The sequence below is a fragment of the Octopus sinensis genome, linkage group LG4 (assembly GCF_006345805.1).
Source record: "Octopus sinensis linkage group LG4, ASM634580v1, whole genome shotgun sequence".
Classification (NCBI taxonomy): Eukaryota; Metazoa; Mollusca; class Cephalopoda; order Octopoda; family Octopodidae; genus Octopus; species Octopus sinensis.
The window spans coordinates 21,451,921-21,472,363 of NC_043000.1; the positions used below are offsets into that span (position 1 = coordinate 21,451,921).

Consider the following 20,443-nt stretch of genomic DNA (forward strand, 5'->3'; position numbering starts at 1 on the left):
TATACATATATACGACAGGCTTATTTCAGTTTCCATCTACCAAATCCACTCACAAGGCTTTGATTGGCCCAAGGATATAGTAGAAGATGCATGCCCAAGGTGCCACACAGTGGGACTGAACCTGGAACCATGTGGTTGGTAAGCAAGCTACTTACCACACAGCCACTCCTATGCCTACGGGTCTGTGCAAATTCTTCATCATTTGACAATTTCCTGTTTCCCAGGAAATCAGACTTGGTCTTTTGGATAATATTCACATCAGAAGGCAGCCATGAGGTCTTCGATATCATTGCAGTAAACAAAATCATCCTCCATGCTGAAGAATAGAAGCAAATCATTCTTTCAATGCCTATAAAAGTGAACTTGGTTCCCAATGCAATGTATGTATTTTGTTCATGGGGGGGGGTGCCTCTACGTGGTCTCTAGATTTGCTAGAAATAGCAGCCAGTTCTCCTTGAAATCACAAGTAGTCATAGGTATACTCTTAAAAAAAGATGGAGGTGGGGAGTCAGAGTTGGAATGTCTTTGTTTCTATTGAAGGCTTGTTTGACTGATGTTGACTTGAGGTGAAACAACAGTATTGAGAATATCCTGTGTAAAAAACAACTTTTATTTTCAAGAACATTTAGATTCTCTTTCAGAAAGGAACCATCACCGAAAGGAGTCACTACACAGCAACACTGTCATCGTTGTCATCATCATCCTCATCATTTACATCCTTCTCCTCAACCTCATCCACCTCCTCAACCTCAACCACCTCCTCACCATCATCATCATCATCATCATCATCATCATCATCATCATCATCATCATCATCATCATCATCATCATCACCATCATCATCATCATCATCATCACTGACTTCATCTACATCCTCCTCCTCCTCCTCACCATCATCATCATCATCATCACTGACATCATCTACATCCTCCTCCTCCACCTCTACCTCATCCTTCTCCTCACCATCATCATCATCATCACTGACATCATCTACATCCTCCTCCTCACCATCATCATCATCATTATCACCATCATCATCATCATTATCACCATCATCATCACCATCATCATCACCATCATCATCACCATCATCATCATCATCATGTTTATCATCATGATGTTCATCATCAATATTTACTGTCATATTTTATTTAAATATATTTTCGTTCTGCTCTAGATGATTCTGTGAAACCAATAACATCAAATGTCCTTGATATAAAGATGACTGATGTGATTAAATATTTAGAAAGGCTTTCACCCATTGAAAGAATGAATACATCAGAACCGTTCCTGGAATATATTACTGTAAAAGAAAATTCTGTCATGACCAATTCTTCACAATCTTCAGGTGAGTTTTTGACATTATTACCTCCACCTTAGCAAAGGCAAAGGTATTGTTTTCAGTCGTGTTTGTTTGTGGACAAGATATCTCAAGAACCTCTGAATGGATTTGGATGAAACTTTCAGGGATGTTTGGCCTTGTGACTGGCACGAACTCATTAGATTTTGGGATTGATTCGGTACCGGACAAGGATTCTGGATTATTTTTCCGGTGTTTTTACTTAATTTTTAAGAGCAGTCAGGTTCATTTTTAGTATTCTTGTTCATGAGAGCAGTCGAGGTTATTTCAGATATTCTCATTTTAAAAATCATCTCTGGTTAATCGTTGAGAGGACATTGGTGTTGCTTTGGTGGAGGTTTGCGCTCTCTGAGTGCTCTCGTTGTTATTTATTGCAATGTAATTTGGCCATTTCATTTCTGTTAGACAAACTGTGTCTTCACCCTTTAGTATTTAAACCGGCCATATCCGGCCAAAATAGTTAATCTGTTTTATGTTCAAACTGACCAGATCCAGGCTCTCACACCTACCCTACAATGTTATTCTACATTAAGTAATTACTCTATCAAGATCTTGAAGATATGAAATAATGCATGATTAATTCAAATCAATGGGAATCAATAAGCATTATGTTTGATAGAATAATCTGAACACTAAAGGGTTAACTTAAATTCTAATCTGGAAGCATATCTCCAGCATCACTAACAATCATCATCTTCTTCATTAACTGCATCATCATGTGTTTGCACCTGTTCGTTTTTCTATGCTCCCCTTGTTGACATAAATTAGATGAGTCTGTTCTGTGTGTGTGTGGGTGGGTGCACATGTGTGTGTGCATGTGTGTGTATGTGTGTGCATGTGTGTATGTGCATGTATGTGAGTGCAAGCACATGTGCGTGCATGTATGTGTGTGTGTGTGCATGTGTGTGCATGCATGTGTGTGTGTATGTGTGCATGTGTGTGCATGTGTATGTGCGTCTGTGTATGTATGTGAGTGTGTACATCATCATCATCATCATCATTGTTTAACGTCCGTTTTCCCTGCTAGCATGGGTTGGATGGTTCGACTGGGGTCTGGGAAGCCAGGAGGCTGCACCAAGCTCCAATCTGATCAGGCAAAGTTTCTTCAGCTGGATGCCCTTCCTAACACCAATCCCTCCGTGAGTGTAATGGGCACTTTTTACATGCAACTGGCATGGAAACCGGTCACGGCAGTGCTGGCATCGGCCACATTCAGATGGTGTTTTTACATGCCACTGGCACATACACACACACACACACACACACACACATACAGAATGATTGTGGACCAAATACCTTAACCACACAGCGTGGCTTAGAGGTTAGGGTATTTAGCTAAGGATCTGCTTGAGGGATCTGCTTCTCAAGCACAGCATAATGCCAAAGGTCTCGATCATCTAGGCAAAATATAAATTCATGTTATTCATATTCTAGTACTGTTATTTAAGCTTTTTTTCTTCTTCCTTTCAAATAAACAGAATTTACTTCGTCAACAATGTCTTCAAATAACGACAGTGATACTCTGTCAATATCTGAATCAAGCAGCACTGAAACATCTCCTAATGAGGATACACTAAATGAACAGCTGAAAACTGTCTTGAATCCAACTCAAGATTCATCAGGAACAACAAAGGATTCATCTGAAAATGGAAACATACCTAAAGAAAATAGTCAAACTGAAAACAGAAATATCCCAAAAGAAAACAGTCAAGAGGGAAATGGAAATATCCCAAAAGAAAACAGTCAAGATGGAAATGGAAATATCCCAAAAGAAAATAGTCAAGATGGAAATGGAAATATCCCAAAAGAAAATAGTCAATCTTCTCTTGAAACCCGAACACATATAAAGGTATGGTGTCCTAAAGTTTAAAGAACTTTCTTAATATTTAAGGAATTTTCTTAAAATTTCTTTAATGTTTCTTTAAAGGAATCATTGATATTATAGTCAGACCCCTGGCTGAGCCCTGTTCAAAGGCAGATGCAATCATCCTTATTTGTTCAGATATAGAGTATCTAGGACTACATTATCCATTGTGCCTTTCCCTTTTTTAAAAAAAAGGTCCTGCTTGCTTTGAAAGGTTGGGCTGTTATTTATAGCAGGTCAAACAACCACATTGAGGCTCTGTGTTGTATTTGCTTTCGATAGTGTTACTTTTATTGTTTCTTTCATTGGTGTGGTTGTTTAATCTTAAATCAATCCTGATTCAGCAAATATATGTTCAAACTGGATCAAATCTCATCCTCCTCAAGATTTGAGAAGGTAAAGACAGTCTGCACTTGCCTTGTTATTATTATTATTATTATTATTATTATTATTATTATTATTATTATTATTATATCATCATCATCATCATTATTATTATTATTATTATTATTATTATTATTATTATTATTATTATTATTATCATTATTATTATTATTATTATTATTATTATTATTATTATTATTATTATCATTATTATTATTATTGAGTGACAAAGTAACGTATGCCATCAAAGTGACACTTAGGAACAAATATACAAAGCCCAATATACCCATCATGACTACCTGTCTGATAAGGGTACACCAGGCACATGCATCACAACCATATGTGTGCGACATAATGATCTCATATCAAGATAAATAGTGCATGACCTTGCAGGTGGGGCCCAGTTAGAATTTTCTTCAGGTTGAGTAGCCCATCTTGCTCATAAGGTCCCTGAATAAGGTTTGTTTAAAGTTGATGAGTGGAACATGCATGGTTCCAGAGGTGAATTATTCAAAGCCCAAATAATTCTTCTCAATACATGGCTATGATGCTCCCCCACTACCTCTGCTTGTGATCATAAATGCACTTATCATCAGCCACCAAGGGACGTGCTCAACTGGTTAAGGTCAAATAACTGACAAGCAAGTCTGTGGTATTGAGCAGAATATTTGCTGTAGCCCATCTATTCTTTATACCAAGACAAAACATATACATGATTATTATTTCTTTTTATCTCAGGTTTTGTTGGAACTCCTGGATGCATAACAGGCTTGCTGCCTGCAGCCTATGGTATCATGCTATCACCTCTTTTCAGCTATCTAATACTTTCCTGATTATTCTGGCAGTGCCAAGGAGGCAAACCTTTTGGAACAGTTCTACTGGGCACTCTATTCTGATTTCCTTTATATTCTGATCCAGCATTCAATTGCAGTCCAGTTTGCCTCCTTATCCCACCTTCCTTTCTACCTCTGACTTTATGTATAAGCAAGCAGTCACTGGATGGTGATCAGGCCTGTGCTGCTCAGCCACAGGACACCTTCTGAGGGAAAGGATTTTGCCTTTTGGTTCCAGCCTCATTCACACCATTATTCGATACATTTTTATTAGATATTTTCACTCAATATTGAGGTTTGTGTTTTAAGGTTAGCCACAAACCGGTATTTTTATTGAGACACCATCTCTTTCTAGTAAGACTGCAGAGCTCTTACTAACCATTATTTGGGCCTGTTATTATCCTCCTCCTCCTCCTCCTCCTCCTCCTCCTCCTCCTCATCATCATCATCATCATCATCATCATCATCATCATCATTATTATTATTATTATTATTATTATTATTATTATTATCATTATTATTATTATTATTATCATTTTTATCATTATTATCATTATTATTATTATTATTATTATTATTATTATTATTATTATTATTATTATTATTTGAAATTATTGTTGTTGTTGTTCCTAGTGATACTACTACTAATATTACTACTACTTCGACTTTTTAAAGGAAGTTTCTTCTTTCAAGGAAGCTTCATCTGTCAAAGAAGTTTCATCAGTTGTGGAGACTTCCACTGTTAAACAGGTTTCACTTTCCCCAGTCAAAGAAGTTTCATCTGTTGCTGAGGTCTCATCAGCTACGGAAACTGTTAAAGAGGTTTCCACCGTCAGTTTGGTGCTACAAATTGAGGATCACTATCAGGACAATGCCGTAGTACTAAGATGGGAAGAATCATCAACTCCACTGCCCAATTATGAGGCAAAAATATTTTCTGTCTCAGTGTCAGGAACCAGTTTTCTAACAAACATTAACAGCAATCTGAGGTAATTATAATTTATTCTTAATCATCATTAACAAGGTGGTAGCACATGGCCTAGTGGTTAGAGCAGCGGACTCATGGTCGAGGGATTGCGGGGTCAAATCTCAGACCAGGCGATGTGTATGTTTATGAGCAAAACACCTAAGCTCCACGCAGCTTCAGCAGAAGGTAATGGCAAACTCTGCTAACTCTTTTGCCACAACGTTCTCTCAGCTCACCTGCAACAGATTGGTGTCCCATTCAGGTGGGGAACCTAATCACCAATGAAACCAGGAAACCGGCCCTTATGAGCCAGGCATGGCTCAAGAATGAACAAACAACAACAAACATTATTAACATGTAATCTCTACTAATTGATTTTTACTTGTTTGTTATATTATTTTCTTTCTTTCTTTGTTATTTTTTTTCCTACTTTTTTCACACTGAGTTGAATTATCTCTAATATTTTCCAAGAAATGTTATCAGTAATTTAAGGAATATAAAGTAATTTACTAAATAAGGTGCAGCCTTGGATGCATGGTTAAGAGGTTCACTTTTCAGCCAGGCGGTTTTTGGTTCAGTCCCACTGTACAGAACCATGGGCAAGTGTCTTCTACTATGACACCAATTTCACCAAAGCCATTCAATTGGATTTGGTAAAAAAAAAACTGAAAGAAGCCCATTCTATATACACACATACACACAAATATATATATATATTATATATATATATATATATAGAGAGAGAGAGAGAGAGAGAGAGAGAGAAAGAGAGAGAGAGAGAAATAATTGGGATTATGTTGAATTAGGTACTACCAAGTTAGTCCAATTTTATCCAGTATTATCCACACAGCTTGAAGTAAGGGGAATAAAATCAAAATAAGCAACAGGATATCAAGTAGTAATGCAGTACAACCATTTCAAGCAGCTCCATTTAATTGAACAATGCAATCATTACATCAATTTAAATGCAGTGCTTATCTTCAGCTGCACAAATAAATAAATGGAATTTTAATGAGTAGGACACATCTTTTTGCACTGTTAAAATATCTAAGAAAAATTATATTAATGTGTCCTACTTGTTCAAATTCCATTTATTTATTTGTGCAGCTGAAGATGGCACAGCAATTAAATTGAATTGATGTAATGATTGCATTGATCAATTAAATGGAGCCACTTGAAACGGTCGTACTGCATTACTACTTGATATATTGTTGCTTATTTTAATTTCATGCTGGAGCACTGCCTTTAGTCGAGCAAATCGACCCCAGGACTTATTCTTTGTAAGCCTAGTACTTATTCTATCGCACTCTTTTGCTGAACTGCTAAGTTATGGGGACATAAGCACACCAGCATTGATTGTCAAGCAACGTTGGGGGAACAAAACCAGACACACGAAAATATACATACATACATATACATCTATATATATATATATATATATATATATATATATAATATATATATATATATATATATATATATATATATATATATATATATATATATATATATATATATATATATATATATATATATATATATATAATATATATATATATATATATATATATATACGACGAGCTTCTTTCTGTTTCCGCCTACCAAATCCACTCACAAGGCTTTGGTTGGCTCGAGGCTATAGTAGAAGACACTTGCTCAAGGTGCCATACAGTGGGACTGAACCCGGAACCATGTGGTTGATAAGCAAGCTACTTACCACACAGCCACTCCTGCACCTAAGTATGTTTATTTATTTCAAACATATATCACTTTGCTGTAGATTGGAACTTGGTGCACATAGTAGAATGGTGCAGGTATTGAAATTACTCTAAATTTTCATCTGAGTTCATTTAACTCTGGATTTTATAGAAAATGTTTCAGAGCTCAAATGAAACTATTGTCATCACTGCTGCTGAAAAACTATTCAGCTTTGCTTCAGGAGATCCAAATAATAAAACTGATGCAGTTACTCATAAATATCAGATAGATGGCAACATTGGGAGAATGCTAGATAAAATACCTTGTGGTAGTCTCTTACATTCTATTAAGTTCTTCTTCAAATCCCACATTACCACCAATCAGCTATACCATCATCATCATCGCTTAACGTCTGTTTTCCATGCTGATCTGGCAGTGTTTCAACAGCTGGATGCCCTTCCTAATGCCAACCATTCTGTGAACGTATTGGGTGCTTTTTAAGTGCCACCAGCACAGGTGCCAGGCAAGGCTGGCAACAGCCACGATCGGATGGTACTTTTAGAGAATGCTCCAGCATGGCCTCAAACTAATAAATGATACCAGTAAAAGAGTGAAGAAATAAATGGCAATGGGAATGTCAGATGGTGGTATATTTCAGTGTTTCATTAGTATTTGTTACTATAACATTTGTGTGTTTTGAAAATTTCTGATTCAACATTTTCTAGACATTCCTAATGCCAATCTTTTTAATGCCAACCTACTTGAGACCGTCCTTATTAAAGTATTCATTATGTAAACCTGACTCCCAATCAAAATCTTGTTACTTCATGCATGATATTGGAAGATTTCATTTGATCAATGCCAAAAACATTACATTGCAGATATTTCCACAAATCCCTTCAAAATCTCAAATGATTTGAAATTTAATTGCTACACAAAGACAATCTAACAATTAGATATGTAGTTATGAAAGGGTGAAAGACAGTTCGGTAATTGTTGGAACGTGGGCAGAAACTATATAGAAGGTCTCTCTCTCTCTTTCTCTCTCTCTCTCTCTCTTTCTCTCTCTCTCTCTTTCTCTCTCTCTCTTTCTCTCTCTCTTTCTCTCTCTCTCGCTTTCTCTCTCTCTCTCTCTTTCTCCCCTTTCTTCACCCTCTCCCCTTTCTTGCCTCTCTTTCCTTCTTTCCCCCTCTCTTTGACTTGATTACAAATGGAGTAATCTGAGACAGATAAAATAGAGTAAAAATTAGTTTAATAATGGTTTCACGTTTTGGCACAAGGCCAGCAATTTTGGGGAGGGGGTAAGTCGATTACATCAACCCCAGTACTCAAATGCTACCTATTTTATCAACCACAAAAGGAAAAACGACAAAGTCCACCTTGACAGAATTTGAATTCAGAACATAAAGATAAGCAAAATGTTGCTAAGCATTTTACCCACCAATTCTGCCATCTTGCCACCTTAAAAATTACTTTAATAATAATTTAATTTGGTTGAAATAGCTAATTAATACAAAAATATCTTGGATAATTTAATTACTTATAGAATATCTTTTGTGAGTAAACCTCATCCTCCTTCAATAAGTAACTGTCTCTTTTTTTACTCTTTTACTCTTTTACTTGTTTCAGTTATTTGACTGTGGCCATGCTGGAGCACCGCCTTTAGTCAAGCAAATCGATCCCAGGGCTTATTCTTTGTAAGCCTAGTGCTTATTCTATCAGTCTCTTTTGCTGAACCACTAAGTTACGGGGACGTAAACAGACCAGCATCGGTTGTCAAGCGATGCTGGGGGGACAAACACAGATACACAAACATACTCACACACACACACCACACACACACACATATATATATATGACCAGCTTCTTTCAGTTTCCATCTACCAAATCCACTCACATGGCTTTGGTCGGCCCGAGGCTATTGCAAAAGACACTTGCCCAAGGTGCTACGCAGTCGGACTGAACCCGGAACCATGTGGTTCGTAAGCAAGCTACTTACCACACAGCCACTCCTACACCTATTATTAATTGTTTTTTGTTTTGTTTGGAACTTTTATTAGTTTTGGCTAAAGGCTAAGGTTTTACCCATAACAGTTGCAAACTCTTTAAGATTGATTGGACTGATGTGGTTAATATCCCTCTTGAGCTGTTGACAGTCAATGACTGTGGGAAAAGCATGTGCAAGGACAGAAGTATACCAGTCTAGGATAAAGGACTGAATGTGATAATTAGTGCAAGACACAATGTGGGTGAGAAGAGGAGGAGAGATGAGTGAGATGGGTGTGCCTTAACCCTTTCATTACTAACCTGGCTGAAACCAGCTTTGGCTCTGAGTATAAATGTCTTGTTTTCATAAATTTTGAATTAAAATCTTCCACCAAACCTTAATCACAATTTATGTTCCTAACACTAGCTTAATGGTAACTAAGTTATTTTACTAAATTCTTTGTTATATTTAAAGTAATTGAAAGAGCATCTCAAAATAAATACGGTAACGAAAGGGTTAATGGATAAGCCATAAAACCAACAAGCTCCTAAAAGCCAGTGTAGTAACAGGAGAAAAATAAGATTGGGAGAATTGTACATTTGGTGGGCCAAAGGTTGTAGTATGTGTTGGTGAGCTATTATATCTATAGGCCTGAAAATGGAGAGTGATGGTGAATAAACACACCTCTGGGCCTGAGGCTGGAATATGTTGATGAGTGAGTGTATCTATGACCAGAGGTTGGATAGTTTGATGATGAACAAAGCCATCTATAGGCCTGAGGTTGAAATATATTTGTTAAGTATGTTGTGAGCTAGAGGTTGGTGTATGTGTTGGTGAGCAAACACATTTATGGGCTTGGAGCTGAAGTGTGTTTGATGAACAATATAAACTTATTGTAAGTTAATTCGATGACTGGCATCCGTGCTAGTGGACCACTAAGAGTACCAAACGAGTGAGATCAGGGCCAGAGCAATAAGCTGGCCTCTGAGCTGATGGCACGTTAAATACACCATTCGAGCATGATCGTTACCTGCGTTGCCTTACTAGCACTTGTGCTGGTGGCACATGAAAAAACATTCAAGCGAGGTCGTTGCCAGTGCCGCTGGACTGGCTCCTGTGCAGGTGGCACATAAAAAGCACCATTTGAGCATGGCTGTTGCCAGTACCGCCTGACTGGCCCTCGTGCCAGTGGCACGTAAAAGCACCCACTACATTCTTGGAGTGGTTAGCATTAGGAAAGGCATCCAGCTGTAGAAACTCTGCCAGATCAGATTGGAGTCTGGTGCAGCCATCTGGTTCACCAGACAGACCTCAGTCAAATCGTCCAACCCATGCCAGCATGGAAAATGGACATTAAACGATGATGATGATGGTGATGATGATGATGATGATGATGATGATGATGATGATGATGATGATGATGATGATGAATAAAGACAGAAATTTTTAATCTGCCAAAGCATTCTAATAAATTTTGCAATATTATTTGCCTGTCATAATTTTCTCTGTATTATTTCCCTTAAGCATAATTCAATGTAATGGTTAATGCAATAACTGATGACTGTAGATACAATGTGGGTGAGAAGAGGGGAGAGATCAGTGAGATGGGAGTACCTTAATGGAGAAGCCATGAAACCATCAAGCTCCTAAAAGCCAGAGTAGTACACCTATACATACATCTTCACACACACACACACACACATAGGTTTAAAATTTACACAAAAAATATGTGAAAAAAAACGGAGACAGTGTATTTGTTTCGTTTTGGGATTTGGTTTGCAAGATTCTTTATATGAGTTCGTGTGTTGAAGCATATTCTGTTGTGTCTGGGGAGAGTCATTTTCTTTTTGTGCCTTATGATTTAACACACTCACCGGTAAAATTTCCACTTATTATTTTTATTTTCCCAAAACTTTTGTTGCATCTGGCAACCTTTTCAATAGTCTTGACTCTGCCCGTTATTTACACTGCGTTCCTTTTTATGCAAGCACATGAATATGCAGAATACATACATACAGATGCACACACATACATACATACATACATACATACATGCATGTATAGGCACACACACACACACACACACAGACACACACACACACACACACACACACACTTACCCACACACATGTGCACAAACAAAAAGGAACGCAGTGTAAATAACAAACAGAGTCAAGACTATTGAAAGAGTTTGCAAGACGCAACGAAAAGTTTTGGAAGATAAAAATATCAGTGAGTATGTTACATTATAAGGCACAAAAAGAAAATGACTCTCCCCAGGCACAACAGTGTATTTGTTGCTCAAGGAAAATGGAATAAGTCTTCGGTATTTTAATCCTATTTGCTCAGTCACTAAAATTTATTTTTTCTTTCCTTTTCCAGTTATGAATGTAATATAGACAGAGATGATACAACTATAAGAGGTACACTTCATTGTTGGGATGTAACCAAAGAGAAAACCTGCAGAATCATTGGTCTCTGCCCGGGATTAACCTATAAGTATGTGTTACAATATTTCGTATTTCTTGTACTTGATGTTTTCTAAATGGTCATTTTGTTGGGTGGAAATGATGGTGACTTCTGTAATATACTTAATCCTTTCTTATTGTTTCATTGTTGTATATCCATCAGGCCAATTCTGATGTAGCATTTCTATGATCAAAGTCATTCCGTCTTTGACCATCCTCTCTTTTTATTCAGGTGTAGTTTGCATGAAACTATATCATCCAACCTCCTTCCTTTTCGAAGATGATACAGCATGATTTGAAAGATATTTGGCAACTGTTTTTATTGATCTATTGATCAAATTAATGGTTTCCAACAGCAGAAAATCTCAAAATGGAAGCCTGTATTTGGTTGTTTGATTTGCTAAGTATAACAGGCAAATTCCTTCATGTAATATTCTAGTGTCTTAACAAAAGAAGCATGACTCACTGGAATATACAAAAAGATGGGATGGTCATAGCTGGAAGATCTTTGATCACAGTTGCATGCAATAATGGTTGACCTAGCACTAGACAGCAATATACAAAATGATGGGATGGTCATAGCTGGAAGACCTTTGATCACAGTTGCATGCAATAATGGTTGACCTAGCACTAGACAGCAATATACAAAAAGATGGGATGGTCATAGCTGGAAGACCTTTGATCACAGTTGCATGCAATAATGGTTGACCTAGCACTAGACAGCAATATACAAAAAGATGGGATGGTCATAGCTGGAAGACTTTTGATCACAGTTGCATGCAATAATGGTTGACCTAGCACTAGAAAGCAATATACAAAAAGATGGGATGGTCATAGCTGGAAGACCTTTGATCACAGTTGCATGCAATAATGGTTGACCTAGCACTAGACAGCAATGGCAACAACATCAGCATCAACAAATGTCAAGTAGTTGTCTATATTGATCACATCCGCTTGATATCTCATAAACATGATTGATTGGTTTATTAAGAGAGGATTATTTTATCTGTTCATCTTTTGATAGATTATTCAAATGTATCAAGCAACCATTCAAAGAAGTGTGTGTGTGTATAGTGTATGTAGTGTGTGTGTGTGTGCATGCACAAGTAAGTGTGTGTGCATGTGTGTGTGTCTAAGTCAGTGTGTTTATATGTTAATTCATTTTTACATCCATTTTTCTATGCTGTCATGAGTTAGATGAATATGTTATTAAGGCATTGTTTTATAGCTCAATGCCCTTTCTGGTGTTTTCCCCTCAAGGTATCTTTTATTCTCTATGTCTACAAAGGCACAAAGCTAGCAGATGACTTGTTGACATTGAGAATGACAAGAATGTCATTGCTTGTAGCATGCAATATTTAGAGAAGTGGAAATCTAAGCGCACACACACACACATTCACACACACAAGCACACACACATTCACACACACAAGCACACACACACATACATACATACATACGTACATACATACATACATACATACATACATACATATATTTATATATATATATCAATGATAAATGATGATGATGATGGTGTATTATATGAAAGGTTTCTTTCAGTTTCTATTCACTAAATTTGTTCATAAGGCTTTGATTAGTTCAGGGCTATAGTAGAATAGTTGAAGACATTCTCCTAAGGTGCTGTGCAGTGGGACTGAACCTAAAATTATGTGGTTAGGAAGCGAACTTCTTAACATATTGCCTAGCCAGAAGAAAAGCAGTGCCTCTGAACATTTTTCAAAGGCTTCCAGTACTAGTGAGTTGGAAGGAAGGAATAATAACCTAGACTCATAGGTTATCCTCAGAACACTGATCTAGCCTGAATGCTTCCAGTAAAGTGGGCTTCACCTAAGGTGTCCTGGAGCCAGGTTGTAGTATTAAACTGACAAATTAAGTCTACAACCTGCAAGGGAGTCATTTAAATATTTGGTAAGTAAAAAGTCAAATGTAATACATGTTAGTGTTAAAATATATATCTATGGTGCTAGATTGGTTGAAACAAGGGAGGGTCAGGCAAAATACTCGGTGGAATTTTTTTGTTATATTTCTTTTTAATCTGAGTTCAAATTCCACCAGAGCCTACTTTAGAGAGTCAATGAAATAAAGTATCAATCCAAGACCGAGAGCCACTGATAAAATGGATTGTATGTCTGCCTCTTTGTAACTATATTATAGATCAATATCTGTCTCTTTATTTCACCCTTAGTTTCTCCGTCAAGGGAACATATTCAAGTGGAGATGAAAATCTAAGTATCAAATCTTCTGAGAAAGTCTACTCACTGAAAGGGCCACCTGGACCTCCATCACTAACTTCTTTCAAAGTTGATTTATATACGGTAATTCTTTTTTAATGTTTTGCAAATATAAGAGAAAAGCCCCAAATATATATATAGTATATGTGTAGATAGATAAGCTATTGATAACTCATACGGCCATTATTTTATTGAATTAAGTGAGGCTTTTGTTGTGTTCAGCTTGAAAGATGGTTTCTTATTTCTAATTTTTATTTCTAGGTTTCATTCTGCATTGAAGAACCAAAAGAGCTACATCCTGATCTTAAACTGGCAGGTTTCAAAGTATTTTATGATTCTCAATGTGATGAGCAACTAATTAACACACCTGACACTAGAATTGAAAAGGAAATCAAACCAGGTGCAACATTACTCATTAGTCAAAAGAAATACACAAAATTGTATTTTTTCTTAAATGTGCCTTCACTCCACTCCATTCCCACAAGTTTATATTTTACATGTTTCACATTTTTCTCCTCTCTTCTTTGCATACCATTTTCGTATTTTATACTCACTACTCAGTTGAAAATAAATATCAAAGAGAGAGAAGGCTTTCTGATGCTAACACACAAATACATATTCTCTCTCTCTCTCTCTCTTCTTCTTCTTCCAGCAGTTACACCCTCAATTTTCCACTAGGTCAAGGGTCAGATGGCCCAGAAGGTGTCTATGTTTACTTATATTGAGCACTTAAAACAATTAACATAAGCATGGTACAAGACAAAAAGTTACACATGCTTGTGAAGAATGGTTAAACTCACCATTTATATATACTTGCTCTACAGGAATGGAATTATGCTAAGTGAGAAAAAAAAAACATTGTTGTACATATTATTTACAGTATTTACATTATTTACATTTGACGATATTTGTCCTCATCTTGTTTGTTCTTAACACAACGTTTCGGCTGATATACCCTCCAGCCTTCATCAGGTGTCTTGGGGAAATTTCGAACCTGGGTTCTCATTCCTAAGGTATTTTTCGATGTTGTTATTATTATTATTATTATTATTATTATTCAGGTCACTGCCTGGAATCGAACTCGGAATCTTGGGGTTAGTAGCCCACGCTCTTAACCACTACGCCATATGCCCATAGTAGTTAAGAGTGCGGGCTATAAACCCCAAGATTCCAAGTTCGATTCCAGGCAGTGACCTGAAGAAGAAGAAGAAGAAGAAGAAGAAGAAGAAGAAGAAGAAGAAGGAGGAGGAGGAGAAGAAGAGAAGAAGAAGAAGAAGAAGAAGAAGAAGAAGAAGTCCAACAACAACAACATCGAAAAATACCTTACGAATGAGAACCCAGATTCGAAATTTCCCCAAGAAACCTGATGAAGGATGGAGGGTATATCAGCTGAAAGGTGTTAACAACAAACAAGATGAGGACAAATATCTGTCAAATTTAAATAATGTAAATAATGTAAATAATGTACATAATTCCTCATTTCATAAATATAAAACTATATTGTTGTACATAGTTTTGTCTTTTTCTGTTTCTCAAACCTACATTTTGCTTGATTTAAGGATCAACAGTAACAATAACTGCTGTAGCTGTGCCAGACCAAAATATTGAAAATAGCAAGCAGTGTTCACCAGTTCATGTTTCCTGTCCTGTTTCTCCATTGGCACCAGCTATAGAAGAACAGACATCTTTCAAATCAGGGTGTATCATAATTGGCTGGAGTAAACCTCCTACATCTTCTGATCAAGATATTTCCATGTACAGGTAAATAATCTCTAACAGTATTTCATTTTTTATTTATTTATTTCATCTAGTTTCAGCTCACATGCTGTGGCCATGCTGGGGCGCCACCATTTGAAAAGTAGCTGCATTGGAGAATCCGGATATCTATCCCGGTACCTCTCACATGCTAAACAAGCATTCTACCATCTGAGCTAATTGTATATTTGAAAAAATAAACTTTTGAATTTAGTTCTCATTAATTTCTTTTTTAATAATCAGTAGATCATCATCATCAGCATCATCATCATTGTTTAACGTCTGCTTTCCATGCTGGCATGGGTTGGACGATTTGACTGAGAACTGGCAGACCAGATGGCTGCACCAGGCTTCAATCTTGATCTGGCAGAGTTTCTATAGCTGGATGCCCTTCCTAACACCAACCACTCCAAGAATGTAGTGGGTGCTTTTATATGCCACCAGCACGAGGGCCAGTCAGGTGGTACTGGTAATGGCCACACTCAAATGGTGTTTTTTATGTGCCACCTGCACAGGAGCCAGTCCAGCAGCCCTGGCAATGATAATAAATTTAATATTAATTGTGTGATGAAGACAGCAAGCTGGCAGAATCATTAGCGCAATCATTAGCACACCTGGAGAAATGCTTTGCAGTATTTTGTCAGTCTTTACATTCTGTGTTCAAATGCCACTAAGGTTGATTTTGTCTTTCATCCATTTGAGGTCAATAAAATAAGTACCAGTTCAGCACAGGGGTTGAAGCAATTGACTTAACTTCTCTCCTGAAATTATAGGCCTTGTGCCAGAATTTGAAACCCATATTAATTTTGTGGTGTACAGATGTAAGGCAGGTACTTGTTTGCCTATTTGGCAAGTCAGACCTGTGGAGGTGTGTGGCTTGGTACATAAGATTGTGGTTTTGATGATGGTGAGCTGGAAGAAATGCTAGCAGACAGGGTTAAATGCTTAGCAGTATTTCGTCTGCCGTTACATTCTGAGTTCAAATTCTGCTGAGGTTGACTTAGCCTTTCATCCTTTTGGTATCTATAAATTAAGTACCAGTTACGCATGACTTAACCCCTTGGTCTGTCCTTGTTTGTCCCCTCTAATATTGTGGGCAATAAAGAAATAAGATTGTGGTTTTGATTCTTGGATTGGGCAATGCATTGCGTTCTTGAGCAAAACACTTCATTTCATGTTGCTCCAGTCCACTCAGCTGGTATAAATGAGTAATCCTGTGACAGACTAGCATCCCATCCAGGTGGAGAATATATACACCATGGTAACCAGGAAACCAGCCCTTATGAGTTGGTATAAACTAGTGAAGGTAACTTTACCTTTATCTTTTGCCAAGTCAGACCTACATGACTCCACAATTTGAATGATACTGACAATCCTGAATTGAAGAAATTAAGATCAAATGCTAATCAATCGATTCAATAGGCAGGACCTCACATCAAGGAGAGGGCGGGCTGGTGTGCTGCAAAGCTGTCCAGAGGAGGGCTCAGAAATGGTGCACATTCTCTCCTGAAGACCCCTGAAACTTACTGGTGTTTGATAGGCTGTTTGCAAGTCTCTTGTAATGTTGTTATTATTTAACCCCAGGTCAATTTAATTGGGCCTTGAGCCCAAAACTAGAAGGCGCTAAATAGCATTACTATAATGACTATATGCCCTGGTAGTATTTGATCAGAGGTTAAGGATGAGTGAAAATTAATTCTGTAATGCAATCATTCTATTGTTCAAGTCCCAAGTTGGATTCCAACTGTTGGCCAATTTGTCCCAAAGTTCTTATCTCAACGTAAAATTAATGAAGTGAATGTCATTTGCCTCCTCCCCTTGATCTCTGACGTCATCTGACAAATCTCAACCAAGATGGCATGAATCAACCAAATTTTAACCGCTAGAAATAGCAACCCAAATACTTTTAAATCAGATTCCAATGCTGGACGTTCAAAACCAAATGAAGGGCAGATTTTCAATCCTGGGATCATTCCAATTCCAAAAAAGTATATGTCTTTGTAGAGCAAATGAAGACTAAGATACAGGGTTCCCAGATGGACAGACAGAATTTTGCTTTTATTATTATAGATGGTAGAATATAGCTGCTATTTCTAGCATTTTCAACAACTATGTACAGGATTCCTTGTTGGTTCTCTGTGAATATTGGTATTGATTTGTGATATATATCATGATGTAGGAGTAAACTCCCAACAGTAGGCCATCTAATCAATCCAATTTCAGTTCTCAATTGAAAAGATTTCCCTTGCTTAATCATCAGACAATTTAATTCCCCACTCCCCATCACTTTTACGATATCAATATTGACTTGTGTATAATCAATCAATATTATAGTAATTTGAGAAACAGCAGTAAGGAAACTACATTTTCTCTGAGATCCCACTCATAGTATTTTTTTAGACCTTTATTGATATTAAAAATACATCTTTACTCTTTTACTTGTTTCAGTCATTTGACTGCGGCCATGCTGGAGCACCACCTTTAGTCAAGCAAATCAACCCCAGCACTTATTCTTTGTAAGCCTAGTACTTATTCTATCGGCCCCTTTTGCTGAACCGCTAAGTTACGGGGACGTAAACACACCAGCATCGGTTGTCAAGCGATGTTGGGGGGACAAACACTGACACACAAACATATATATATACATATATACGATGGGCTTCTTTCAGTTTCCGTCAACCAAATCCACTCACAAGGCTTTGGTCTGTTCAAGGCTATAGTAAAAAGCACTTACCCAAGGTGCCATGCAGTGGGAATGAACCCGGAACCATGTGGTTGGTAAGCAAGCTACTTACCACACAGCCACGTTGCATTTATAGTATAGTTATAGAATGTGCGTATGTTTGTGTGTGTGTGTTTTACTGTCTCCTTGTCTTGACATTACATGATGGCTGTAAATGAGGGTCACCACCATACAAACAGTGTCATTCATTTCCAGCTCTCTGTGAAAACATGTCTGGCCATAAGGAAATATTACCTTACCTGGAAACAGGTGAGGGCTGGTGACAGGAAGGTCACCTGACTGTAAGCAAATCTACCTCAACAAATTCTGACCGACCCACGCAAGCTTGGGACAGAGGCTGTTAAAACAATATTGATGATGATGATAATGATTGCTGATGGCATATAAAAAGCACCCACTACACTCTCAGAGTGGTTGGCGTTAGGAAGGGCATCCAGCTGTAGAAACATTGTCAGATCAGACTGAAGCCTGTTGCAGCCCTCAGTCAAACCGTCCAACCCATGCCAGCATGCAAAGCAGACATTAAATGACGATGATGATGATGGTGGTGGTGGTGGTGGTGGTGATGGTGGTGGTGGTGGTGGTGATGATAATGGTGGTGCTGGTGGTGCTGGTGATGATTTATAGTTGAATTTACTCTACTCTTCATTTTATACTTATTCTAACATTAGTAACAAATAAATTGCAATTTTGTCCATTACAGAATCTATTTAAATGACAAGCTAAATGGAGAAATACAAGCTAACAGCTATAGTGATAAAAATGGTTATCAATTTACATTAACAGAACTCGCTGCCAATAGAAACTACAAAGTGTATGTCAAGGTAAATTGAAATGATATTTTCTTTACTGGTTGAATGCAAAGGAGATAAAACCGTAAACAATACCATGTGAATACTAGTTTTAATAACCCTTTGGATAGAAAGGATCATAAGCTGCCTGTGAACCCCAGACCTTCTATAAACATAACAGATGTTCTGGATCTTTTCGGTTTGAACGGCAGTTTTTAACTTTATTTCTAGGTAACTAAAAAATTTTAAACTTCGTATACTGATAGAATGTGTTTATAAAACATCGTTTTCTCTTGGCTTTATTGAGAAAATTCTATAGTTTGTAAGATATTTGTTGTTTTTTTTTCTTCAATTTCTGCAATTTCAACCAATCAATGACGTCCATTGAGGTAGAAAAACATTTTGTGCCATATGAATATGTCCCTCGTTTAAGAAAAAGATTGGGTTTATTTACATTTGTGAAGAAAAAAAGATTCCCTTTCCCCCACCCCTAACCCTAAGCCTAAAACAGATTGAAATGGAATAGATCAATACTAGGGTCATAATTATGGGTGACAATTTCATATGACACCGCTAGAAAAAACTGCTGTTCAAACCGAAAAGATCCGATGTTCTACAACTGGACTGACACAATCCTTTGAATTTTTTCATCTATTTTAGATGCTTTTTTCTCACCAGTGAGAATTGTATTTTGCTGATGTCATAAGAATTTAGGAACTTTGATGAACATGAAAGTGTAGCAAGCATTGTTATGGCTAAATAATAATGAAAGGAACAGAGCAGAGTTATGTCCCCTCATTCTGTTGTCAGTAGTTGGTGCTGGGCGAAATGCTTTGCAGTATTTCATCTGGTATTACGTTCTGAGTTCAAATTCCGCCAAGGTCGACTTTACCTTTCATCCTTTCGGGGTCGATAAATTAAGTACCAGTTACGCACTGGGGTCGATGTAATTGACTTAAACCATTTGTCTGTCTTTGTCCCCTCTGTGTTTAGCCCCTTGTGGGTAGTAAAGAAATAGGTACTGTACTCTCAGCAGTCTTTGCAACATAGCATTTCTGCTGGAAAAATATATAAACTCTAGATGGACATTTAGTCTTCCTTTTTTCTTATTCAGCATGACTCTCACTGGACTGAGCTCTTGACTCCTGACTCTCAAAGCAGGCTCACTTTGCTCTTAGCTATTACAGCTACCTCATTATGTTGGCAAATAGTCTTTACTTTAGAGAACTGTTACTGAATATCTCTCTTTGAGAGATTTAGAAACAATAATGTTTCTATTTATTAGATCAGTGTCTGTGTGTCACTTTGAAAACTGTATATTTTTTAACAGAATTCAGC

At 37.2% G+C, this 20,443-nt stretch overlaps 1 protein-coding gene across 4 annotated transcripts in view; it reads left to right on the forward strand.

The window, feature by feature from the left end:
• The window catches only part of LOC115211041, a 184,528-nt gene that overhangs the window by 98,897 nt on the left and 65,188 nt on the right, over positions 1-20,443 (forward strand). For 3 of the 4 annotated variants that reach the window (XM_029779905.2, XM_029779906.2, XM_036501885.1), the window contains 8 exons: positions 1,178-1,348; positions 2,839-3,209; positions 5,117-5,430; positions 11,476-11,592; positions 13,771-13,900; positions 14,078-14,216; positions 15,376-15,577; positions 19,018-19,138. In XM_029779905.2, the coding sequence (XP_029635765.1) occupies positions 1,178-1,348; positions 2,839-3,209; positions 5,117-5,430; positions 11,476-11,592; positions 13,771-13,900; positions 14,078-14,216; positions 15,376-15,577; positions 19,018-19,138 (1,565 nt within the window). The remainder of the gene's footprint in view (positions 1-1,177; positions 1,349-2,838; positions 3,210-5,116; positions 5,431-11,475; positions 11,593-13,770; positions 13,901-14,077; positions 14,217-15,375; positions 15,578-19,017; positions 19,139-20,443) is intronic. The other variant, XM_036501886.1, reaches the window with a different exon arrangement.